The sequence below is a fragment of the Chelonoidis abingdonii genome, chromosome 3 (assembly GCF_003597395.2).
Source record: "Chelonoidis abingdonii isolate Lonesome George chromosome 3, CheloAbing_2.0, whole genome shotgun sequence".
Lineage (NCBI taxonomy): Eukaryota > Metazoa > Chordata > Testudines > Testudinidae > Chelonoidis > Chelonoidis abingdonii.
This window is the reverse complement of record NC_133771.1, coordinates 87,953,562-87,979,985: the sequence shown is the minus strand read 5'-3', so window position 1 is coordinate 87,979,985 and position 26,424 is coordinate 87,953,562. Positions and strand designations below refer to the sequence as shown.

Genomic DNA, 26,424 nt, shown 5'->3' with positions numbered 1-26,424 from the left:
GTCTATGCAAGTCTTGGAAGCTGGCAACTCAGACAGCTAACCGATCGTCGCAAACCAGTTGGAGTGGAAAAGTCAACCGTTGGAATAGGGTGATGCAAAGTTGCAGGGCCCATTAATCCGCATCCGTTTCAGACGAACCGTGACTCTGGGGAATGTCAGGAATTGTGGATGGCTTGCCCAAATGGGGTTTCCAACTGTGGAGGGGCAATTATGTAGTTGTGTACCATATCCCATTCTGGCACCACCGTCCGCCACCTGACATCCGAGTACATTAATGGAAAGGGGTATTCCTCAATGGTTCTCACAGGCGCTGTGTGGATCACGTGGGCGTTTACGACAAATTTACACAGGATGGCCTGGAAAGGTGCATGATGCACGCATCTTTCCGGAACAGTGGGCCTGTTCAGGAGCTGCAGGCAGGGACTTTTTCCCAGACTGTAAGATCATCAGTGGGGGGACGATCGAAATGCCCAGTGATCCATGGAGACCCCGCTTAACCCGTTAATGCCTTGGTCTCATGAAACCGCGAAATCAGGGAAGCTTGACAAATGAGAAGGACCGGAGTCAACTACAGGCCTGACGGTGCAGAAGTGACCGAGGAGCATCTTTTGGCCATTAAAGGGAGATGGACGAAGTCTCTACGGGGAAGCTGGACGTGGGGGAAAGCAGCAGCCCAAGCGATATAACCGTGCCTGTATCCCCATAATATTGAAGGGAAGGGGAAACCTTCATTGACGAATGGGACCTCCGAGTTCAACGCCTGGAGGCTGAATTTGACAGCCAGAGAGCAGGGCGACTAGGAGGCCCAGCACAGTGCTTTCAAGGATAAGGGATGCTTAAGGATCACTTTGAAGGCTGAAGCCAACAGAAATGTTGGGTTGCCTCCATGCAGTTAAGAGCAATTGCCAGCAGTTACCATGCAGTGGTTCATTGATTGCAGTTCCTATTTTTTACTTGAGTACATGTTACAGTTTCTGTAATAAATAAACAGTTGAATAAAAAGACAAGAAATCTTTATTAAAAATACAGACATAAAACAGGAAGGGGGGTACGGTGAGTATTTCCCTCCTTGTTCTAGGCAGTTCTTGGATGCAGTGGTGGATGCCTGTAAATCACCTTTTTTATTATGACATTTTAAACAAACTTTATAGCCCATTTTGTTTGTTTTCAAAGAACTAATTTTCTTTCTTTTTTCCATCAGTTACTAGGTTTGTTTCTATTTTATAGAAGATGGAGAGTCAGGAGACTGAATCCGCTCAATGGTATAATTAGTATTATAGTGCACTAGGTGTATGTGGTGGAGTCTGAACAAACATATATTTGAACACTAACCATGTTATTAGTTCTAAGGACAGAGCCCTCTGAAATGAGACTCTGTAAGTTGTTTTCTTCTGATTTATAGATTTTCTGCATTCTATCCCAGATGGATTAAGGCTATAATTCTATCCAGATTTTCTACTGATGTCAAAACACCACACTGCAGTATGTGTTGTATAACTAGCATCACAAAGAAACTAAATTACAAGCCCTGCTATCCCAATACGCTATAATGTCCTTTGTTTATAATCTCCTTTCTTTCTGTTATATACCTTGTACTTCAAGTTTCATGAAAAAAGAACTCCAAAATCAAATCAGGTTAGCATGATATCTGTTTTTGTCCCTTTCAACCCCTGTGGTAAAACAGTAAAGGCCCAAAGTCTGAACTGAAATACATACATGCAGCTTCTATAAGCCCCGCTCTCACAGCATCCGGCCGGCAGCTACAACAGCAAGCCCACGCTTTCCCAGCCCGGAGCGCGGCAAACCCCCGCAAGCCCCGCTCTCGGAGCGAGCTCCAGCAAAGCGCGGACTTTCCTCTTCAGGGCCGCGCTGTCTGAGCGCGGCAAACCCCGCAAGCGCCGCTCTCTCCCGGCGAGAGCGCGGCAAAACCGCAGCGCGCTCTCCTACGCCGAGCGGGAATAACGCAACTCGCTCTCCTCGCGAGCGCGGCAAACCCACGCAAGCGCCGCTCTCCGGCCGAGCTCCAGAAAGCCCGCTCTCCGGCCGGAAGCACGGCGGCAAACCCGCAAGCTCCTTCTCTCACGCCAGGAGCTCCAGTAAGCCCGCTCTCCCGCCGAGCGCGGCAAGCCGCAAGCCCCGCCTGCCGCGACGGAGCTCCAGCCAAGCCCCGCTCTCCGGCCGGAGCTTCAGCAAAGCCCCGCTTCCGGCCGGAGCGCAGCAAACCCGCAAGCCCCAGCTCCTCCGCCGGAGCTTCCAGCAAGCCCGCTCTCAGACCGGGCGGAGCGCGGCAAACCCTGCTCTCTCCCCACTCTCCCGCGAGCTCGGCAGCCCCGTCTCCTCTCATCCAGGCTCCTAAGCCAAGCAGTGAGTGCTAGCAGTGACGAGAGAGGCTGAAAGGAATGCTGGGATAAGTCTAATACCCTGGAGGCAAATAAAACGGCTGGTGAGTGTCCACAACCTGATGACCAGGCTGCATCACCAGCGCTGGTCTCTGCTACATGACCGGAACAGAAGACCCAGTGTACAGCCAGCGCTGCAAACAGGGAGTTGCAGCGCTGGCTGAGCTTTTAAGTGTAGACACCTGCTAAGTTGCAGCGCTGTAACCCCCTCACCAGCGCTGCAACTTGCAAGTGTAGACAAGGCCCTAGTTAAGGCTAGAAACAAAAAATAATGTATCCAGTTTAAAGGCTATAATTTAGGTCAGCAGTGTTCAGTTAGCCAAAATGAAATTCTACAACGCGCTCTTACCAAGACTGCCGTGAGATCCTATTAGATAACAAGGGATCAGGAGCCCTGTCGCATTGTCAACCTCAGTAGTCAAAAATCTTGAGTCATGCCCCAAGAGATCAGGATATTGGCTAAAAAACATGAGAGTTTTTTAAAATAATACATTTGTAGTTTTTAACATTTATTTCTGGTTTCCGAGCCTTTTGGAGGTGCTCACTTCCTGTTTACCAGCTTTTCACTCCAACTGTGAAGGCTGAAACTTACTCTTCATAAAAATGAAAGCTGAAATTCTCATTAAATCTCTTTATTCTGGCATCTGAGGCTATAAGAAAGTCAGCAAAGATCACACAATTTACATTAACATGACAAGAGTTGTCACACTGGGTCTTTCATATGTTTCATCTGACAACTGCTTATTAATCTGCCAAACTGGGTTGCTGTTAGGCACTTCATGCATTCCTTCCAACTGGTGGGGGGGGACCAGGAAGCGAGCTTTACAAAGACAGTTCCCATTTGATGGGAGTTACACAAGTATAAGTAATTAAGTGAGCTTTGTCCCTGATATCAGGGTTCTACCCTGTTTCCTTTGCCAACAAGGAAAGACCTGCTAAATTGGATATGATCCAGACATAAATTATTGCACCTTAGCTGCCCATTCTCCAAAGGCACCATTTCAGATGAGGGCAGGGGGAGGGCGTAACTTTAACAGGGATTCGAGGGGCTGCTTAGACAGCTGAAAACTAGTTTTTTTCAGCTAATAACTTAGAAATTAGCTGACAAAAGCACTGTATCTAATTCCTATATAAAGAAAGAAGACTAAATAAAGATTAGACCCACTCAGATCTAATACTAACATGTTCCAACATCTTGTGTCAAGTCACTTAAGGGACACTGGTTAGGTGTAAAATTTAATGTATATTCTTACTTTGTTACTAACTCTTGAATAAAACAACTGAAACAATTGTAGAAAAATTTAATTACTTCATATTACTTTTTTTTTCCAGTGCACTGTGTGACAGGGTGGATCACAGAAACCCCCTTGGGAACTGACAACTGATGTGCCAAGACTACTTCTGCCCCTGCTTTCCCTGCCAGCTTGGGACTCCAGTACCCTGTCTTGTTGAGTCAGACACGCCAATCTACGCCAATACAGACCCAGGGTCAGACTCACATGCCCCAAAGCTGCAGACTTAACTGAAAGCAGGTTACAGAAGTGTTCCTGTCTTTAACACTTAGATGCCCAACTCCCAATGGGATCTGAACCCAAAATAAATCCATTTACCCTGTATAAAGCTTATACAGGGTAAACTCATAAATTGTTCGCCCTCTATAACACTGATAGAGAGAGATGCACTGCTGTTTGCGCACCCCCACCCCAGGTATTAATACGTACTCTGGGTTAACTAATAAATAAAAAGTGAATTCATTAAATACAGAAAGTAGGATTAAGTGGTTCCAAGTAGTAACAGACAGAACAAAGTGAATTACCAAGCAAAATAAAATAGAACACGCAAGTCTACATCTAAGAAAATTGAATACAGATAAAAACCTCACCCAGTAAGCTTCCTTTTACAGACTAGGCTCCTTCTAGTTTGGGTCCAGCAATCACTCACACCCCCTGTAGTTACTATCCTTTGTTCCAGTTTCTTTCAGGTATCCTTGGGGGTGGAGAGGCTCTCTCTTTAGTCAGCCGAAGACAAAATGAAGGGGTCTCCCAGGGGTTTAAGCAGACTTTCTCTTGTGGGTGGAGACCCCCTCCTCACTCCTATGCAAAGTCCAGCTCCAAGATGGAGGTTTGGAGTCACATGGGCAAGTCACATGTCCATGCATGACTCAGTTTTTACCAGCCAAGGCACATTCCTGGGAAAGCTCCGATCAGGGGCATCTCTAGGTATTTTGCCGCCCCAAGCACGGCAGGCAGGTTGCCTTCGACGGCTTGCCTGCGAGAGGTCTCCAGTCCTGCGGATTCGGCGGTATGCCTGCAGGAGGTCCACTGAAGCTGTGGGACCAGCGGACCCTCTGCAGGGATGCCACCAAAGGCAACCTGCCTGCCGCCGTCATGGCGACCAGCAGAGCGCCCCCGTGGCTTGCCGCCCCAGGCACGCGCTTGACGTGCTGGTGCCTGGAGCCGCCCCTGGCTCTGATGTGGATTGGCATCTTCGAGTTCATTGTTGGCTTAAGTGGTTCTTGATTGGGCACTTAATTTGCACATTCCTTTCTCAAGAAGCTGACCAAATGCTTTACTAAGGCTGCTTAGAAATCAAGCAAGTATACCGCCAATATTCTTAACTTCAAGTACAAAAATGATACATGCATACAAATAGGAGGAATGTATTCAGTAGATCATAACCTTTACATAGATATGTTACATGGCAGATGTGGCATAAAACATATTCCAGTTATATCATATATATACATTCATAAGCATATTCCCATGAAGCCTTATGGGATACACCATCGCACGCTGATCTTGGAATAGATCATTTAACTTTTGGAAACATCTCACTAGGGCAAGGCCCTGTAAGTTTGTACTTCATCTGCTGGAGGCTGTAGGGATTTTACCCCACTACAAGTAATAGACTAGAAACTGACTTTAAACAGGAGTGAAACTGACACTTTCAAGTCACTTTCATGGTATTTCTAACCCCAAATGTTCAAAAACCAGGAATCAGGCTCACCACAAATCATCAGATTGGCTTTAAAATCATGAGATTAGTAAAAAATAGTAGATTTGGAGTTTATTTTATTTGCCTTATACTTTTTGAGACTTTAGGGTGCACTGGAGTCACATTTTGAAGCTTTCTCCATAGGCACAAGGGCTAGCAACTTCATTTTTCTTTAAGAATGAAGGCTGAAATCATCACGTATCCACTTGGCTCCAGGAGCTGTGGCTTTAAGGAAAACAATAATTATCATGAGACTCATGACAAAAGCATAAGAATTGGCAACACTGCTTTCACTTCTGTTTAAAGGTTAGTTACTTTCCAGAAGGCTCTTAAACACAACACTACAGTGACTGAGTTGGAGTTCTCACAGGAGAATATTTAAAATCAAACATCAAGAAAATTCCACATTTTAAAGCTGAGAAAAAAATTGAGACTTCTGAGATATGTCAGAGCCTCTGCAGGCAGGATAGGAAAATAAACAGGCACAGGAGCTCTGGGCAGCTTTTCCCCTTGAAAGAAAATTGAAGTGTCAAATCTTCTAGTCCTTAATCAAGTAAAACTTTTATTGCCATCAGCACCTCCACTCATTAGATATTCTCATCACAGTGAACATGTGATAACATGCTCAATAACTATACACTTCATATTTGAATATCTGGGCTATCTTATCCAGGGCTACACATCTTACATGCATTGGCCCAGGGACTACATTTTCTGGCATATTCTGACAGTGCTGAGCGCACAGATGGTGCCCAGTGAATAATACAAATCATGACTTTATGGACTCTGTGGATGCAATTTCTATTCTTTGTTCTGGAAGTGGCCTGGATACAGCTGAAACCCTAAGAATTTGAGGCATAAGCACATCTGATACTCATGTAACTCTTTCTCATGTCAATTCCTTTCTCATGTCAATTCAGCTTCTGTGTAATTCAGCAGCTGGAGAGAAGTGGCACTTTCCTCTTCAAAGTGCCGCTTCTCTCCGGCAGGCTTTGAAGGGGAAAGCACCGCTTCTCTGCTGCCGCTGGCTGCGCGGCTATCCCTGCTCCTCCTGAGTCCTCCTGCCTGTGCTCACAGGGCCACATTCTGAAAGGGGCTTTAGAGCTGCAGGCCAGGGCCCTGGGGCCTCCTTATCCCAGGGCCCTGCAGCCTCTAAAGCCCCTGTGTTCCAGGTGGCCCTGCCTGCTGGAGGCGTGAGGGGAGGAGGCTGCTTCCTCGCTCGTTCCCCATCCTCCCTCCCAGAAAGTCCTAAGTGCCTCCAAGAAGCACTGGGAGGAAGGGAGGGGGAGGAGGCGGAAAAGAGGAACTTGTGCAATGCTCCCATATAACGTTCTTTGGCTGACATTACAAGGGAGCATTGCACGACTTTAAATGAGTATGTTCCCTAGTGGAGCAGTGACATAACTTTGAAACAACGTTAAGCGGGAGGATGTTAAGTGAGGAGTTACTGTACTCACAAATGTAAAGGTTTGTGGGATCCAGCCCTATTGTCTTTTCTGTCTCTTGTTTACAATAGATCACAGAACTAATAAGACAGGATTTTTAAAAAATTGCATTGGATGTGGCACCTTAAATAACCTTTTGGAATTCTTTTCTCCCCTCCACCTCCTCCTAGCATATGGCTAAACAAAAGATCGCAGTTGTTGGTGCTGGCTTGATTGGCCTCTCAACAGCAGTGTACATTTCAGAATCTATTTCCAAGTGCTCTGTGACTGTAATTTCGGACAAATTTACTCCCAACACAACGAGCGATGTAGCAGCCGGAATGCTTATTCCACACACTTATCAAGGTGAGTGAAACCTCTGCTTAGCTCATAGCTCAAACTTCTGAATGATGTGGATTAAAGTTTTTGCAGCAGGACTTTTTTTCAGGTTTAAACTTTGTTCTTCAGATGATACTGAAGATATATTATTCCACTTAATGATAGTATTTGAATGTGATTAGTTTAGAATATATGTCTGCAGTCTTTATTTTCTGAACAATCATAAATTATGCTGAGGAAACCCCCAGTGTTTTGATACTTAGTCACCTGTTCTTGTTCCATTTTCAGTCCTAAAATGTTTGGAGATATTTTCAGCTCTTTAAGACTCTACATATTTGTGTGTGTGTGTGTGTGTGCGCGCGTGTGTGAGAGAGAGACAGGGATCTCTTCGTGACAATCAGCAGAGAGCACTGTTGTCCCCTTACTAACATTCAGTGGGGGTGTTTGGTTGCTAGCTCCCAGCACTAAAAAGGGAGGGGTCGATGAGAAATCAGGAGCCTGAGACTGACAGTCTCCAGGGTCAATGTGGAGAGGCCAATGCTTCAGGTCACCCTGATTGACAGGACGGACAGGCTAATCAAGAAGTCTGGAGGCCAGGGGGGTCCCGTCCTCCGTGTGAGCTGGAATTGTCTGAGTCAGATGGAGAGGGGTCCAAGCTAAGCTGATGAGAGCGGAGCCGTAGCCCAAAAAGGCAGAGCATAGCCCAGAGAGACCTGCCCTGGGAGGGGAGCTGCAGCAACCAGAGCTAGAGGGGCCAGACAAGCAGCCCAGGAAGCAGATGAGAGCTCAGAGCAGAGTCACAGAAGCAGCCTGCAGAGCAGCCCTGCCCTGGGAACAGAGCGGTAGCACCTGGAGCCAGAGAGGACAGAGAAGCAGCCCAGAGAGCTGAAGTCAGAGCAGCAGCAGCAGCTATGCTGAGGCAGTGTGGAGCTGGAGCAGTCAGGAGCTGGGTGCGGTGAGCAGCTGGGGACCCTGGGCAGTGGGCCCAGCACAGGGAGACATCTCAGCCAAGAGGCTCTGCAGGCCAGACTTGGAGGGGGATCGTAACCCTGACAGAGCGGGGGTGACACTGGGGAGAAGGGTCCTGCTACCCAGAGCCTGAGAGTGTGTGGCCACTGCCAGAGCAAGTGTCCAACCCGCAGCGTCCCTGCAGCAAAGCCAGGGCCTGAGAAGGAGGCCTGCGACCTACAAGGAACAGACTGTGAAGTGCCCTGATGTCCAGAGACACTGTTTGTGATGGTCCCTGCCACAGAGCAGGGTGATGTTTTCCTTTAACCTTTCCCATTTTTCCTTATTCTTTTTTTTTAAATTAATTGTTAATTAAATAACTTGTATTTGCTTTAAATTATATGATGTGATCAGTGGGTCAGGGAGGTGCGCAGTGCAAAGAGAGTACTCCGGAGTGAGGACACCCTAGCCCCTGTCCTGGGTGACCACAGCAGGGTTGGGGGTTGAGCCCCCCAGGAATCCTGGGCCCAGCCTACTTGGGGTTACGAGGACTCTGCCAGACAGGAGAGTGGAAGGGGAGCCCTCAAGGCCAGGGAGGCCTCTGGGTAAAGGAAGTGGGAGTAAGGACTCAGATCCTTTCGCTAGCCCACTTCACCGGGGTAGTGCAGAAGCCAGGAAAGTTCCCCACAATAGCGGGACCATTTCCCCGCTTACTTAATGGAATCCCCTGGTTGGATACATGCATAATAGTTCACCAAAGAGTGACATGTGAGGTCTATACCAAGAACCTGTAGCCCACTTGTCTTCATAGTCGTTGTGAAATGTATGTATGGATAAAATTTAAGAAGTTGTGTATCTAGACTAAAAGTTATATTCTCAAGGTCTTGGAGTTAAGGAAGGTCACCAGGAAGTTTCATACCCTGGAAATGTTCCTTTCAGGAAGGAGGCAGCAGACACCTCTCTCTCTCTCTGGTTATTTGAGTAGCGTGTATTGTGTGCCTCACCATGTAGCCCTGTTTATATACTGAGCCGTGCACAAAAGAAGAAATTGTGAAATCTAAAAGAGAGAAAATTGACAGGATGAAATAAACAGCCGGGGTGTCTGCTTTAAGACTAAAAACAAAGGGTTGTTAGGGTATATCTGCGAGTACAAGGAAACACAGAAGATCCTTTGCCTAGGAGGCAAGCAGACAGGTTGTCTGTCTCATGAGAGGAGGGTCAAGGCCAAACTTGGCTGTAAAATGGTACAGGGATTTTGGATGAGCAATATTCTACAAGACATGAGAGTATCTTGTTAATAAGTCTAGGCTCTAGAATGCATGTTATGATGTTGTTTGATATATAATCATTTGTTTCCAATACTTCCACTTCCTGCTACTTGAATCTTTGTGCTTTATTAAATAAACATATACTTGATTTCACTGTACCCAAGTCTGTGCTGTGTGTTAAATGGAATGGTGAGCTGAGGTGGAACTGGTAAGCTGAGGTGCACTGATTCTTTAGAAGCAGTGAATCTCTGAATCCTGTGAGTGTCCAGGGGAGCCAAGGCCCAAAACTGCAGGCTGCTGAGCGCTGTAGTCTCCTTTTGAAGACCAATGCAGTCCTTGGTTGTTGAGGGTAATTAGCACCTTATACGAGACAGGCATTACCTTATAGCACTGGACTTTACAAATACCAACATACAGGTTTAATTCCCATGCATTTTGTGTGTTCAGTACATTGTATACTTTTACCTGGTCACGTACAAAGTTTTAACAGTGTTGAAAATTTACTATTCATGGTTTCTCTGATGCCTGCCTTTTTCAGCTGATGCGGGTTTGGGAGTCTTTTGCTGATCTACCTTCACCCTCCTTTTCAGTTTTTTGCTTTATTTCAAATGTACAGGCATACCAATTCATCACCAAAAGCAGTGGTTTAGGGAGACCTTCGACTATCTTTTTGAAATCAATAATTCATCGGAGGCTTCAGATGCTGGCATTAATCTGGTGTCTGGGTAAGAAAGGAACTCAAAATAGGTTTTTAGTATTTTTATGCTATATACTATAATAGCCAGGGTGACGCGCCATCTGGTACTTAAGGGACAGTCTTTCTCTGGAGTCTCTCTTGTGACCCATATTCAAAAGGAGCTACAGTGTTAAGAAGCATTTGATTACATGAAGTGAGTTTTCGAGTAAAAATCATTCAAAGGCTCACACAAACAAAACACTCTGGGCACATGTCTCTTAAATATAAGTTGCAGCCCATATTTTCTCTACATTCCTCCTTCTTTAGTAATGGGAGAGGGCCTGTTGTAGGATCCTTCAGGAATGGTAATTAAATATAAAGCACAGTATGTTGGCTTCCCACCATACCCACAAAGATTTGTCTACTCAGTTTGCTGTCACTTGGAATAAAGTATGATCAGGCACTGCATGAAGATGCAGACAAGAAGCTTGTAGCCTTTAGAAAGAGAGCCAGAGTCAGGCCTGGTCTACACGACAGGACAGAGTTAGATCGACGTAAGGCAGCTTACATTGACCGAATTATATCAGTGTCTACAGTACAACCTTGCTCCTGCTGATGTAAGTGCCTTACTACACCGACATAACTCCACGTCCATGAGAGACGGGGTTATGTCAGTGTAGTTGGAGCAATGCAGTGTCTGTGTAGACACTGCAGGTTACATACATCGGCTGTTGGCTGTCATTCTTATTAATTTCACAGCTCTGTGCTGGAACTGTGAAATTGAGAACTCACAGCTCGGGCTGCCACCCCTGGGGGACTTCAGCTAGAGCCCAGCTGCCCCTGGGCTCTCCAGTCCCTCTCCTGGGGATTAATTTAGAATCTCTGCAACAAGATTCAAGACTGGAGAGTAAATGGAGCACAGAAAGGATGTGGTTTTAATGGCCCGTGTTGTCATTCTCCAGCAGTTTTAGTTTTAAATGAGAACCATGAAAATAAGAGGACACGGGACACATTGGACTGCTGCTTCCCCCATCCCTCCGCTCACTGCATTTAATGTATTTAATCCTGTGTTACCCTGTTATTCTCCCTGGTGCAGCCCCCCTCCCCTTTAGTGATTTTTAACTTGGCTTAATTACCCCAAGCCTCACTCTACCCTCACCCCTAGGTCCAAGTCCTACTAAGACTCCCCTAAACCTTATGGTCAATTAAATAATTATCATCTGTGAGGTCTTTTACTCTGTTACCTTCTATCTGTCTGAACTCTAGAGATCCTGCTGACCAATGGAAGATGATTGCTAATATTTTTAAACTAAGATCAAAATGAATTGTGTCACATGAACGTAAGCGTGTTCTAAGTCTAGCCTCTTCTCTTCCATGTCCTTTAGCTGGCAGATCTTTAAAACCATTCCTGATGAAGTGTTACCATTCTGGTCTGATGTTGTCCTGGGATTTCGCTCAATGACTGAAGAGGAGCTGAAGAAATTTCCACAACACAGATTTGGTCAGGCTTTTACTACACTGAAATGTGACTGCCCATCCTATCTGCTATGGTTGGAGAAAAGGTTTGTTTTGATGGGTGTAGCTGATATAATGGATTTTAAATTTTTTCTTTCCTTTCTGGGAGAAATGGAGACTGATCTTCTGTGAGTTACCCCTGGGTTACACATATATCCTCTTTTGCAAGAATTTAAAGGCCATGGGAATGAGTTTCATTAAACCTAAGGCCGTTTTTCACAACTCTGGTAGTGTACAGATATCTTAAAGTGGGAGAATGTTATATTTACCATTTTATCACCCCATTACATGGACAGAGTGGTATGAAGTGGCTTTAATGTAAATGAGAATAAGGCCCCACATTTTCAAAATCTTCCAAAACTATCCCTTAGAGCAGTGTTTCCCAAACTTTGGCTGCCGCTTGCATAGGAAAAGCCCCTGGTGGGCTGGGCCAGTTTGTTTACCTGCTGCGTCCACTGGTTTGGCCAATCGCGGCTCTCACTGGCCACGGTTCGCTGCTCCAGGCCGATGGGAGCTGCTGGAAGTGGCGGCCAATACGTCCCTGAGCCCATGCCACTTCCTGCAGCCCCCGTTGGCCTGGAGCAGCGAACCGCAGCCAGTGGGACCAAGATCAGCCAACCTGTGGACGGGGCCCGTAAACAAACTGGCCCAGCCCGCCAGGGGCTTTCCCTAAACAAGTGGCATCCCAAGCTTGGGAAACACTGCTTTAGAGGCTCCCTGCTGGGTTGGTGCACAGAGGAGCAGAAAGTGCACAAAGCACGTGTCTGCATGCAATGACAGGGTAATTTCAGTCCTGAGTGCAAGGACACTTCCAGCCAGGTGAATATTCACAGAAGCATTAGCCTCCCCAAGTGGGCAAGGTACCATGGTCCTTCTCCTACGTAAGTGAAACAGAGCTGGCTAAGTGCACCAGGGAGCCTATATACCTTATACCAGGCTGGCTCAGGTACTGCAGCTAGAGTCCCCCTGCAGATAATGCATACAGGTAGATGATACATTCTGGAGCTCTTGCTGGGGCAATTCAGCATCATCCTCAATGCAGGACTGTGTTTTTAATGGCTTAATCAATCTCTTCAAGGGAGGCATTCACTGTGCATTGAGGGAACTATTTTATGGATGAAATGATCCACATAGATTTACATGGGGAATCCTGTAGGATTTGGATATGGAAAGCTGATTTCTTGAGAGCAGCCATATTCCTGGTCCTGTCCTTTCATAGATTGTAAGGCCAGAAGGGACCGTTGTGATCATCTCCTCTGATCTCCTGTGTAGCACAGGCCATAGAACTGTCCCCAGATAATTCCTGCAGAAGATCTTTTAGAAATACATCTGCTCTTGATTTAAAAATTGTCAGCAATGAAGAAACCAGTACAAGCCTTGGTAAATTGTTCTACTGGTTAATTACTTTCACCATTAATTTTTTTTTCCCTATTTCCAGTCTGAATTTGTCTAGGTTCAACTTCTAGCCATTGGATCACGTTAAACCTTTCTCTCTTAGATTCAAGAGCCGATTATTCAATATTTGTTCCTCATATAGGTACTTACAGACTGGAATCAAGTCACCCGTTAGTTTTTACTTTGTTAAACTAAATAGATTGAGTTCCTTGAGTCTATCACTTTAAGGCATGTTTTCTAATCCTTTCATCATTTGCGTCACTCTTCTCTGAACCCTGTCCAATTTACCAACACCCTCCTTGAATTGTGGGCACCAAAACTGGACAAAGTATTCCAGCAGTGGTTGCATCAGAGCCTAATATAGAGGCAAAATAACCTCTCTACTCCTACTCAAGATTTTCCTGTTTATGCATCCTAGGACCGCATTAGCTCTTTTGGCGTCAGCATCACACTGGGAGCTCATATTCAGCTGATTATCCACAATGACTTCTAAGGCTTTTTCAGAGTCACCGCTTCCCAGGATACCGTCACCCATCCTGAAAGTATAACCTACTTTCTTTGTTCCTGCATGTATACATTTAGCCATCTTAAAATGCATATTGTTTGCACTCAGTTTACCAAACAATCTCAATTGCTTTGAATAAATGACCTGTTCTCTTCATTATTTACCACTCCCCCAATTTTTGTGTCATCTGCAAACTTTATTAGTGATTATTTTATGTTTTCTTCCAATATTGATAAAATGTTAAATAATGTAGGACCAAGAATGGATTCCTGCAGGACCCCACTGTGAACAGACCCGTTCAATGACAATTCTCCAGTTACAATTACATTTTGACACCTATCATAGAATCATAGAATATCAGGGTTGCAAGAGACCTCAGGAGGTCATCTAGTCCAACCCCCTGCTCAAAGCAGGACCAGTCCCCAACTAAATCATCCCAGGCAGGGCTTTGTCAAGCCGGCCCTTAAAAATCTCTAAAGATGGAGATTTCGCCACCTCCCTAGGTAACCCATTCCAGTGCTTCACCACCCTCCTAGTGAAATAGTGTTTCTTAATATCCAACCTAGACCTCCCCAACTTCAACTTGAGACCATTGCTTCTTGTTCTGTCATCTGCCACCACGGAGAACAGCTGAGCTCCATCCTCTTTGGAACCCCCCTTCAGGTAGTTGAAGACTGCTGTCAAATCCCCCCTCACTCTTCTCTTCTGCAGACTAAATAAGCCCAGTTCCCTCAGCCTCTCCTCATAAGTCATGTGCCCCAGTCCCCTAATAATTTTCATTGCCCTCCGCTGGACTCTCTGCAATTTGTCCACTTTTTCTGTAGTGGGGGGACCAAAACTGGACACAATACTCCAGGTGTGGTCTCACCAGTGCCGAATAGAGGGGAATAATCACTTCTTTTGATCTGCTGGCAATGCTCCTACTAATAGAGCCCAATATGCCGTTGGCCTTCTTGGCAACAAGGGCACACTGCTGACTCATATCCAGCTTCTCATCCACTGTAATCCCCAAGTCCTTTTCTGCAGAACTGCTGCTTAGCCTGTCAGTCCCCAACCTGTAGCGGTGCATGGGATTCTTCCGTCCTAAGTGCAGGACTCTGGACTTGTCCTTGTTGAACCTCATCAGATTTCTTTTGGCCCAATCCTCCAATTTGTCTAGGCCACTCTGGACCTTATCCCTACCCTCCAGCGTCTCTACCTCTCCTCCTGGCTTAGTGTTATCCGTGAATTTGCTGAGGGTGCAATCCATTGCATCATCCAGATCATTAATGAAGATGTTGAACAAACCCGGGCCCAGGACCAACTCCTGGAGCAGTACGCTTGATACTGGCTGCCAACTAAACATCAAGCTATTGATCACTACTCACTGAGCCCAATGATCTAGCCAGCTTTCCATCCCCCTTATAGTCCATTCATCGAACCCATATTTCTTTAACTTCCTGGCAAGAATACTGTGAGAGACCGTATCAAAAGCTTTACTAAAGTCAAGATATATCACATCCACTGTTTTCCCCATATCCACAGAGCCAGTTATCTCATCACAGAAGGCAATCAGGTTGGTCAGGCATGACTTGCCCTTGGTAAATCCATATTGGCTATTCCTGATCACCTTCCTCTCCTCCAAGTGCTTCAAAATGGATTCCTTGAGGACCTGCTCCATGATTTTGCTGGGGACTGAAGTGAGGCACACTGGCCTGTAGTTCCCTGGGTTCTCTTTCTTCACTTTTTTAAATATGGGCACTATATTTGCCTTTTTCCAATCATCTGGGACCTCCCCCGATCGCCACAAATTTTCAAAGATAATGAACAATGGCTCTGCAATCACATCAGCCAACTCCTTCAGCACCCTCGGATGCATTAGATCTGGACCCATGGACTTGTGCATATCCAGCTTTTCTAAATAGTCCTATCAGTTAGCTAGCTTTTAATCCATTTAATGTATGCCATGTTAATTTTATATCATTCTAGTTTTTTAATAAAAATGTCATGTGACACCAGGACAAACACCTTACAGAAGTCTATGTATATTACATCAATACTATTAGGTTAGTCTTACAGGATGTTTTCTTGAACCCATGTTAATTTGCATTAATTACCTTAACTTCCTTTAGTTCATTATAATTGGATCTGGTATCAGCCACTCCATTATCTTGTCCAGGATCACTGTCAGGCGTACAGCCTATAGGTACCCAGATCATCCCACTTGCCCTTTTTAAAAACTGCACAATGTTAGCTTTTTTCCAGTCTTTTGGAACTTCCCCAGTGTTCCAAGACTTATTGAGAATCAGCATTAATGGCCCAACCATCTTCTCAGCCAGTTCTTTTAAAACTTTTGGATGCAAGCCATCAGGACCTGTTGATTTAAAAATCTCTAACTTTAGTAGCTTCTGTTTAACATCCTCCAGAGATACTAGTGGAGTGGAAAGAGTGTTTTCTTCTATCTTTTCTCTGCCACTAGTCAAATGAACATTCAGATGTTCCTCATTTGCCAGTGTGTAACTTCCAAAATACATCCCACCAGCTCTTGAAAATGGTAAAAGAAGCTAGTGCTCTGCAAGCCGTTTGCCACAAACCAAAGGTGATATTTTGAAGCCTCTAGTCTCACTGGTTTTGAGCTATGAAATGACAAAAACTGTCAGGAGAATTTGAAAATCTGGGGAAATGCCTTCTGTTCGAATCTCTGTTTCAAAATTGGCTGAGCCAGTTCATCTCGGATTTGGTCAAAAACCTCCCTTCTGCCCAACTCACCTCACAAACCATTCTGGAATCAGGAGCAGAAAGGAGTAAAAAAATCCAGGTACTATCTTCCTGTATTATCATCTTGTAGAAAACCTTACAGAAATATTTGCATGTGCAAAATGCTTGGCACAAATGAAGGCTTTAAAATTTATACCTGTGCAGAAAAAAGTCTTAGTTTATTTTTTTCCTTCTGAAGACCAGCTCTCAAGGCACATCAATTTCAAAGAATTTTAGCAGAGTCAGAAAACAGATCCTATAATGTATATGTATAATCCATTTAGATGCACTTAAAAAGAGCAAATAATGTTTGTCATTTCACAGGCATAGTGACTGGATACAAGGTGATTTGATGTTAGGTAGTAAAATGTGTATCTACATCTTGGAACAAATTGCCAGATAATCAGCTTGTTTGATTGTGTTCCATGCCATTGAACCATATGGAATAACATTTCATGTTTTTAGCAGCAAGCATAAGTGGGAGTACTCTTGTGCTGCCAGTGCTATCTGACTTCTTTACTATCTCACAGGAACACAGGCCTTGTCATGTTTCATTGCTTAACTGATACTGAAAATTGTACTGAGGAACAACTAAATTGCTGACTCCATTTAGTATCTGTCAGGCTGCTTTGCCACAAAGGCTTCTGCTGCTTCCTTATTCCTGTTTCAGACTTTTCTCATTTCCCAAAGGATGTAGTCTAATAAGATGATAAAGTCGCCCCACTCCCACCCCCACCCCCTTTGTGGGTACCAGGAAAGAGAGCAAAGTAAATATGTAATTATTTTGCAAACCCAAGTGATCTGAACAATATTTATGGTACCTTGCCTTGGCAGCACAAAAGCATTTACCACATCTTCTTTAATGTCACAGTTCACGAACTTTCTTCCCCTATCTTATCTGAATTCTGCAGAATGTTTAGTAGTTTTTGTATTAACATGTTTTTGCAAAAAATATGGCAGAATCTCAAATGCTATGGGTGAGATCCCACTAGAGAGAGTTAATCTCTATCTATTAGACAGATTAGGAGCTGGTCCTGCAGGGAGAACCTTACATTTAAGCCATGCTCAAAATGGAACTTAGGTTGAGCTTTAAGTTAACAATACACGTAAACCCCAGGAAGAGGATGAGTTTTTGTTGAGAGAAGGGCATGCATGCCTAACGTGCAGTCTAACAGATCTCTCTACAGATATTAAGTCAAGTCATCCCATCCTATGTTAGATCGCCACTTTAAAACACCCAGAGTGAATTGATGTTAATACCCATAGGCGTGCGCAGGGGGTGTGCCCAGGCACACCCAAAGCCCTGAGCAGTACCGGCAGGTTTACAGTGGCACCACAGGCACCCTGGTGCCGGGCCCATGCTCAACAGGGGCCCATCAGCTGGCCAGGCGCTGCACTTCACTTGCTCTGCCAGCCGAGGGGCCACCGCAGGCCAGCTCCTCTCCAGCCCGTTCCCTGTGCTTTGCTCAGCTGGTCTGGCTAGCCCAGGTATCTCTGCCCCGTCCCCTCCACCCACTTGCTCCTCCGCTGGCTTGGAGGTTCTTGGGAGTGATGTCCCACAGGGGTCTGCCTGCCCCACTCCCCAGCGCGGCTCCAGCTTGTCTTGCTCAGCCTGCCACCTCCCGGGGCTGAGCCACCTGGGACCAGTGCAGGGGCCAGGTCATTCTTGGCCAGCATGCGGGGGGTGGTGCTCATCTGGGGCCTCAGGCAAGATGGTTCTGAGGGAGCCCGGCCCAGACAGGCCCCTCTGCTCTCACTTTGATCCCCCACCGACCCCAGCTGTGATGCTGGCTCAGCCCAGGCAAGGCAAATAGCCCCCACCCAACAGGCCAGTGAGTGTGGCTGGGAGGAGTGGGTCTCTGGGGGTAGCGCTGGGCAGTGGGGGTCTGTGTGGGGCACTCCTGGGCCCCAGGGGGAATGAAAACAGCCCAGGTCCCTTGCCTGCAGCATTCTTTGCTTCCCTGCAGAAAGTGAAGGAGAAATGGGGGTGTGAGATTGGGAATATTCATGGCATAGTTTGGGGGCATTTCCCCCACAAATAGAGGTGAGGGGTGGGGGCCACATGGGGTGCAAGGTCACATGCCACTTCCCTCCCTTCCCCCCCATTTCTGTGAATGCAGAGGTGCTGTGCAGCCCTGCTGAAAAAAGGAGGTGCTGCTCAGCTCCCTGGACTTTGCAGCTGGACACCACCTTCTGGGTCCTAGTGCTGGTTGAACTCCCTTCTGTATGCTGGGAGCCATCCTTCATTTTGTACAACAGTGAGGTGTGGGGCAGGGCAGGGGGAAAAAGGCAGTGGGGAAAGAAAGGGGTGGGATGCGGAGGAGAGGGAGTGGTGGGGACAGGGCATGGGATAGGGAAGAGAAGGGGATAGGTGAAGCAGGGGCAGGGGGAAAGAGGCAGTTTGGGAAGGAAGGGGGTGGGATGGGGAGGAGATGGAGTGGTGGGGAAGGGGCATGGGATGGGGATAAGGGAAGTGGGGGCCCAGCATGCAGATCCCCTTGGCAGTAGCTGAGGCTCCCCTGTTAAGCAGACCCATCAAACCCTCACTGTGACAAGCCCCACCTCCCCTGCATCTGTACCACCCTGATGAGCCCCTGCAGACACCCTCCCCACTGAGCCCCAACCAGCTACACCTAGACCCCCACCCAAATTAACCCCACCTCCCTTGGACTCAGACACCCCCCGCTAATTTCCAACCACTTTCATTGGTTCCCCCTGCAGCCTCCCACTGCCCCTGCACCTGGAATATCCCTGTATATCCAGATCCCCCAATGAGCTGCCTGCACCCAGACTGCCCCACACAGAACCCTCTTACGCCCGCGCTCCCAGGCCCGCCCAACCAATCGCCGCCTCCCCAGTGATACACGTGACCTTTGTTGACTTACATCAGTCATAGTGCTCTTCCTCCACTGTACTCCAGCTTGGTTGGCGCTCTCTGCACCCACCCCGTAAGCGCCATCATGTCATTGGTCAAGGGGATGTCCAAGAGGTGGGATTTGGTGGGGACTCTGTTCTGAGCAGAGGCATGGTAAGAGGACCAGGCTGGGCCGGGGGCTGGGGGGTGTTGGATATAGGCCAGAGGGTCTCGGGGGCAGACAAGGGATGAGGGACGGGGGTGTTGGATGGGGCATGGGAGTCCCACAGGGCCTGTCAGGGGCAAGGGTGTGGAGAGAGGTCAGGGCAGTCAGGGGACGGGGGATTGGATGGGCCAGGATTTGGTGGTGGGGGTCTGTTGGGGTGGGGGTGTGGAGAGGGGTCGGGGCAGGCAGGGAGCAGGGGTAGTTGGATGGGTCAGGAGTTCTGGGGTTCTGTCAGGGGGCAGGGAGCGGTTGGATAGGCATAGGAGTTCCAGAGGTCTGTGTGGGGGCAGGGGTGTGGATAAGGGTCAGAGCAGTCAGGGAACAGGTAGGGGGCAGTTACAGTGTGGGGGTCTCAGGAGGAGGCAGTCATGGAGCAGGAAGTGGGAGGGAGTGGATGGGGGCAAGGCTAGGGTGGGGCTCCTTGGGTACACACCCTAATGAAATGTGCTGCACACGCCTCTGTTAATACCTGCTGTATCTGACGCTCTAGATAAGGCCAGATGCCTTTCTTCCTTATGCATTTATAAATAATATCATATTTTATAGCAGCCCTGAAGACAGAGTGGCATCAGGGATGAATTTGGCTTCAAGTAACAGAAATGTACCTTAGAAATGTAGTAAAATACTAATAATATAATTAATACTTGTTTGATCTAAAAGTGACATTTTGCCCATCCTTAGGCTGCATGAACTGCTCAATTTTGGAGCCATCATAAGAATGAATTCATGAGATCGCTATCTCGTCTTTTTTTGCCACAGCATCTCTGTAATATTTGTGCACCTGATATATTTTGCCTTGTCCAGTCTTATAAACAAAGAGCCTTTTGTTTGCAATGTCTTAATTCCAACAGCCAAATCAGACAAGTCATAAACAGAAGCCCTGTTCTATCTATCTCTGATTTTTCTTCAATTTTCTATTCTTTTGCTTCTTAAAGAGTCTCTTACTTACTTGACTTGCATAAAAATAATCAAGGCAATTTATTAATAGTTAATTGTCATGCTTTACGTCCAGTGTTTCTTTTTAGGTTGAAAGAGAATGGCAGCCAGGTGTATGCTAGACGAATTGAAGATCTGTGGGAACTACATAGCAAATATGACATAGCTGTCAACTGTTCAGGCATTGGATCCAGAGAACTCATGGGTGACTTGGAGATATACCCTGTCAGAGGCCAAGTACTCAAGGTCGATGCTCCTTGGGTGAATCACTTCATCCGGGATGGGGATGGTTTAACCTATATCTATCCAGGAATACACAATGTAACATTAGGTGGGACAAGGCAAAAGGACAACTGGAGCTTGGCCCCAGATCCTAGAAGTAGCAAAGATATATTTGACAGATGTTGTGCTCTTGAACCCTCACTTCAAAGAGCCCAGGACATAAAGGTGAGGGTGGGTCTGAGGCCATCCAGGTTAGCTGTGAGACTGCAGAAAGAGATACTGGTCCATGATGGGAAAAAACTGCCCGTGGTCCACAACTATGGACATGGTTCAGGTGGCTTTTCAGTGCACAGGGGCACTGCTAAAGAGGCTGCTCGACTGGTGGGAGAATGCATTGCTGCTCTGGAAGGCTCCTCTTTGAAGGCAAAGTTATAATCACTGGGGCCCCCTTTTCAGTTATTGGTTGGCTATTATAAATCTACTAGTAGTCCCTTTGGAATGTTATTCTATACGCAATGGAAGAAGCTGCGTGCCACATTCTGAACTGTAGCCAAGTGCTTGTTTTGTGAAAAGTGTTTGCCCACAGGTGACAGGGTGTTTTTGTTTTATTTTTCTGTGAGAGTTCATTCAAGAGTATAATGATTGTCTAGTTTCACCCACATAGCTGTTGTTGGGGCATTTGATGCACTGGGTGAAAGACCCAAGGATCTTGAAAGGTGTGCTGTGGGAGGTATAGATTCGATAGAGACAGTTTTATGTCTGTTTACAACAATGTGTAACTCCAAAAACCTCCTTTGTCCTGTGACTGTGGAAGTGTTAATGGGCCATTTCATTTTGAATGGCATGCATTAACTCCTGTGTTTAACTATCTGTTCCACCTTCCATTTAGATGTGACACTCTGATTACATTTTACAGACCTGAATAAAATCTCTCTGCGTAGCTTGAAAGTTTGTCTCTGTCTCTTCTACCAACAGAAGTTGGTCCAATAAAAGATGTCTTCTCGCCCACCTTGTCTCTTTCATACCCTGGGACCAACAGGGCTATAACAACACTGCAAAACAACAATGGGTGATTTTATATGGTCAGATGAAAGATACGTTCTCTGATAGATCCTATCCAGAGGTTGGCCAAAGCACAACAACCCTTCACGATGCTATATACATAATGAAAAACACCTACTGATAAATTTGCTGTTCCAAACTCTCTTCCTTTTCATTGTCTTCTCTGTTCACTTTTTTTTTATTGCAAAACATCCTTCCTCTTACCAGCATATAACTGCAGTCTGTGATAGTCACTGCAGTTGGATTCAGACATGCAGGTACCCAGCATGAGCAGCACAGAAAATCCCTAAGGACAAGGATTTTACAGAAAATCCTATAGCTGTGATTATTTCTATCTAATATACCTAGAGTTAATACTTTGCGCATCACTGGGTAGCTGGTACTATGTTAAGTAACAGGGTTTCTGTACTGTAAACAGCAGTAGGACATTTTACATCAGCAGGACCTAGATTTTGATATTGGAAATAAAACATTGTTGAGTGGGTTTGAATTACATTTGCAAATGGCTGTTTCCTCTTTGGAGCTGAAACCTGCATGCACAAAAATGTTCTCACGAAAAAGTGCCAGACTGACCAGCCTCAGCCTAGATAGTAAAGTCCCCTCTTTACCTTTATAGAATACTTCAGCACAGGCAGCAAGCAATACAGTGGACTCAGCATCGCTTTAAATCTGTGAAGTGAGATTAGATAGGTTCCTAATTATGATATGCTTGAATCCAGTTTGTGGGAGAAATTCCACAGCCTGTGTGTGCAGGGATTCAGGCTAAATGGTTGTGGTGGTCCCTTTGTAGAATCACATGGAACTTTTCAGACTTTCTGAAGATTATATTTTTCTCTGACCTCCTAGAATGTTGTCAGCCATACCCTCACAGGTATACAAGCGGTGGGGCATCACCAGTCTGTCAGTGAGATATAAGAAGAAACTGACGTGAGAGCCATAAGTGCCAACTCTGTAGGTGCTCCAGTGCTGGAGCAACCATGGGGAAAAAATGGTGGATGCTCAGCACCCACCACCAGCCCCCCTATCAGCTCCTTCCACTCGCTCCCAGCAGCTCCTTCCTGCCAATGGCCACATGGATCAGTGCGTCCCCCTTCCTCCCTGCACCTACCACGTTCTGCAGATAAGTTTAACGGCGTGCAGGAGGATGGGAGGAGGTGGGGTTGGGGGAAGGGGTGGTATAGGGGTGGGAACAGGGGGCAGGGATAGGAAGAGGCATGGCAGGGGTGCAGGCTTGTGGATAGGCAGGGTCTGGGATGGAGTGGGGGTCAAGCACCCTCCAGGAACACAGGAACTCAGTGCCTTTGCTGAAAGCCTACCTGTGATATTGTGAATCTTGTGTAATTGTGAAAGTGTATTGTGTTTTAAGACTTGAAGGCCTTGGCTACACTTGGAAATGTGCAGCACTGGGAGTTACAGCTGTGGTCGTACAGCTGTGTAGGAACAGCGCCGCAGTGTGGCCACACTCACAGCTACCAGTGCTGCAGTGTGGCCACATTTGCAGCAATTGCAGCGCTGTTGGGAGTGGAGTCAGCCATCAAAATGTTTGCCTTCTTGGGGCCATGTGGGATACCCTAACCGTGACCTCTGACTTGAAGGATAGTTGTCCCAATCTGGAACTTGTTGTGGGTGAGAACAGTCACAGTCGCCATCAGTTGTTTCATGGCCTCTTCTCAGCGGTACTGTTCTGGACAGATTGTTAGTCTCCTCATCGTGGAATGTATGGTGTAAGAGCTTCCTCATCCATGGTGGCCCGTTGGTCGTTTCAGGCGTATCATGACGCATGTGTAGATTTCTTCGAGTCTTGTGGATTGTACTTGCGCTAGCAGAGTGCTAGGTAGTGTACGTCTGAGCGGAGAGTCGATAGCAGACGTACCCCCTTTTTTTCTGTCAGAGTGCCACTGCCTGAGTGATGCGGTTCACGGATTTCCAGGTTTAGATCTTGGATAGGCCGATCGATACCTCGGTCGGGTTTTAGGGTCTGTTCTTGTGTGATTTGTTCCATGTCTCTGCGGGGTTTCTCTGCAGCCGATTTGTTTCTTTTTGGTATCCTCCTCGGTATGGAGGATAGTGGCCTGAGATGTGGTGTGTGGGTGCTGCCCTGGCAGCTCCTGGTTTCATATCATCTTTCACGCTGTTAGTGCATCTCTTTTTCGCGTCCGTTTCATTACAATGTCCGCGTCTGTTTTCTGAGTGTGGATGGTGTTGCGTTCTGTATGGCTGAATTTGCCAAGTTGATGCGTGTTTGTTCACGTTTCAGCTTGTGAATTGTCTGTGGAGCCTGTAGAAGTCCATTTCTGTTCTTTCAACCTGGATGGAGAATTTTTTTCTTGTGTGTTGGTGGAGGTCTGTGGTCCGTGCACGGTTGCAGTGCGCTGTGTTGCTGATGTTGCCTTGAGGTTGGAGGCTGGCACAGTAGGCTTCCGTCATTCGACTGTATTATTGTGCTTGGAGTGGGGTAAGAGATCCCCGAGAGCAGGCGACTCTTCTCTAGGTAGTGTGTGGTTGGATAGCTCTCTTTGTTGGGTAGCTAGGGTCACCGTTGTAGTTTCCCTTGTGGCGTATGATAACATATGTTTGCATACTTTTCTAGCTGGTGACATCGTTATTGTGCTCCCTGTTTTTCTCCTCTAGGAATAAAATATGCCCGAAGCGTCTTATGGAGTCAGTATAGGAAGCAGAAGCTCATTGCAGTCTAGTTTTGTCTGCAATGGGGCATCTGATGGGACAATCCTGAACAGAACATAGGCAGCGGCTTTAGGCCGTAGCCTCGTCCCAGTGCAGAAGAGAAATTGCAGGAGTGAGCTGCAAATTTGTGGAAGTCCCTCTTACCTACAGGATTGTGCTTCAGTTCCAGGGCAAAGCGGGATCAGCTCTGGCCGGGGAATATGGTCGCTGTCTCCAGTGCAATCACCCCTGCGTGCTCTGTGGTCGTCTCAGGGGATTAGTGTTTCCGCCTCTGTGAGCGCCCTCTCGGGCCAGTGTTCCTGCTGCCATTGCACCCTGTCCTCCCAGGACCTTGACCCCTTGTCTTTGGCGCTACTGCCTCTGGCATACCACGTCTCGCGGTCTCCTCACCCGGGGACTCCATCCCTTCCCCCTGCCTTCGTTTCTGGCTACTGCAGTCTTCCATCTAGCCCCATCACTGGGCGAGACACAGCTGTTAAAAGCCTCATATTAGGCAAAGGGGTTTGGATCCTGCTGCTCTGCCTACCTTGTGGGTGCCACTACATTCCCAGTACCTATTGGCCTTCACTGGCACGCTGGGGGTTCAGGCAGAGTCCTCCGCTTCCTGGCCTTCCGCACCTGTTGCTCGGTACCTTCTTCATTCCTCTCTCAGTAGATAGGAATCTTTGGACTTTGCCCAGCCTCTTATAAGGGCCCGCTGGGCCCATAGCCAGCCTTTGGCTGATTTGGGCATGGCCCAGTGAGGCTGCTTTCCCCATCAGCCCCTCTTTCCTTCCCTGCCAGCTTCCCAGGTTTGTTTTACGCTTTTATGGTAGGAGGAGTAATACGTCATTACATGCCCATTCAGTCCCCTCACCGGGTGTGGGGGAGAGGTTTGTTCTATCTCCAGCTTCCTCTCCGCTGGGCCCGCGACGGGTCCTCTCCTGCTGAGGTTTTTTCAGAGGAGGCCAACTGCTTCCTTCTGCGTTGGGTCCCTTTATGGTTGTCCACTTCAGGTTTCACTTTTTATTTTGGGCGCCTTTCTGCCCAGCAATCCTTTCTAGGGCCTGGTGTTTCTCACTTCCACTTCGCTCAGGCGTTCCGACCCCACCCTTCTTCAGGCTCCCCCTCTTCTCTGGGGCACGGCTCTTTCATGGTCCTTGTGCCGGCGCACGCAGTGCTTCCTTTGGTCACCTCCGGGCTAGGCCTGGCCGTGAGTTTCTGTTAAGGGCACTCCTCTTCTTGTGCGCCGTCCCAGGCCCAACAAGTTATTGGAGCATTTTAGCTGTACAGGGAGCATTAGTCCTCCCCATGTCCTGGGCGGAGCTCTTTGTCCAATCCTGCTGGGCTGCACTTTTTCATGTCCTGTTGCCATAGGTGACAGAGTCTTTAGGCCCTGGCCTGGCTCCTGTCCAAGGTGCTGGCCCTGTTGGGGATAGTGTGCCTTCCCGGAGCAGTGACGCGCCGCCGCCTTGGCTGCCGGCGAGCTTGAGTCACACAGGCTCTTGATAATAATCTCTTCTCACGTCTTCTTTCATTTTGGATCTGGGCTCATCAACAGTCCTTGCCTGGCCCTTGTACAGGGAGCCCATGTGCCTGCATTCATCCACCCTTGTCGTGCAGGCATCCCTGAGCTTTGTGCTTAGTTGACAGGGATATTTAGTGTTTCAGCCTCTGGGCGGTCTCTGCGGGCCATGTGTCCTATAGCTGCTCGACCCAGTGCCCCTTGTCTTTCGGGGTGCTTCTGCCTTGGCAATACCTCTGGTTCAGGGTCTCCCACCGGGATTCGAACCCTCTTCTCCCACCTGGCTCAGTCATGGGTTGCGTCCACTTAGCCCATGGGCGACTGGCGTGTAAAAAGCACTTATCATAGGCATCGCGGGCTTTGGACTGCTGCCGTTGCTTTCTGTGGGTACCCTTCAACTCCGTACTATTTGGCTTCACTAGGTTGGCAGTCTAGGGGGTTTCCAGGCTGGGTTTCCCAGCTGCTCCCCCAGGTCGTTCACTCAGTTCTTGCGAGCGGTCCTCCCTTCTCTCGTGAGGTCTGTCTCATGGCTTTGGTTCGCCTCTTATAGGGCAGCTGGGCCTCATTAGCCACGCCTCGCTCTTGGTACTGTCCTGCTGAGGCTGCTTTCCCTCAGCCATTTTTTCCTTTCCTGCACGCCCTCTACCTGGGCCGTTTTATGCCTTTTAGGCAGGGTGGGGTGCCACCCCGCTCAGTGCCATGTCATTTCAGGTATCTAGGGGTAGCCTGTATAGTC

General features: G+C 47.3%; 1 protein-coding gene across 5 annotated transcripts in view; it reads left to right on the top strand.

The window, feature by feature from the left end:
* The window catches only part of DDO (D-aspartate oxidase), a 30,399-nt gene extending 8,407 nt beyond the window's left edge, over positions 1–21,992 (top strand). For 2 of the 5 annotated variants that reach the window (XM_075063883.1, XM_075063884.1), the window contains 5 exons: positions 3,732–4,284; positions 7,009–7,183; positions 9,989–10,097; positions 11,434–11,610; positions 20,305–21,992. In XM_075063883.1, the coding sequence (XP_074919984.1) occupies positions 7,012–7,183; positions 9,989–10,097; positions 11,434–11,610; positions 20,305–20,872 (1,026 nt within the window). In that variant the 5' untranslated portion in view covers positions 3,732–4,284; positions 7,009–7,011 and the 3' untranslated portion in view covers positions 20,873–21,992. Of the gene's footprint in view, positions 1–3,731; positions 4,285–7,008; positions 7,184–9,565; positions 9,722–9,988; positions 10,098–11,433; positions 11,611–20,304 lie in introns of those variants that run through there. The other 3 variants (XM_032787288.2, XM_032787287.2, XM_032787290.2) reach the window with 2 other exon arrangements.
* Positions 21,993–26,424: the final 4,432 nt, after the last annotated feature.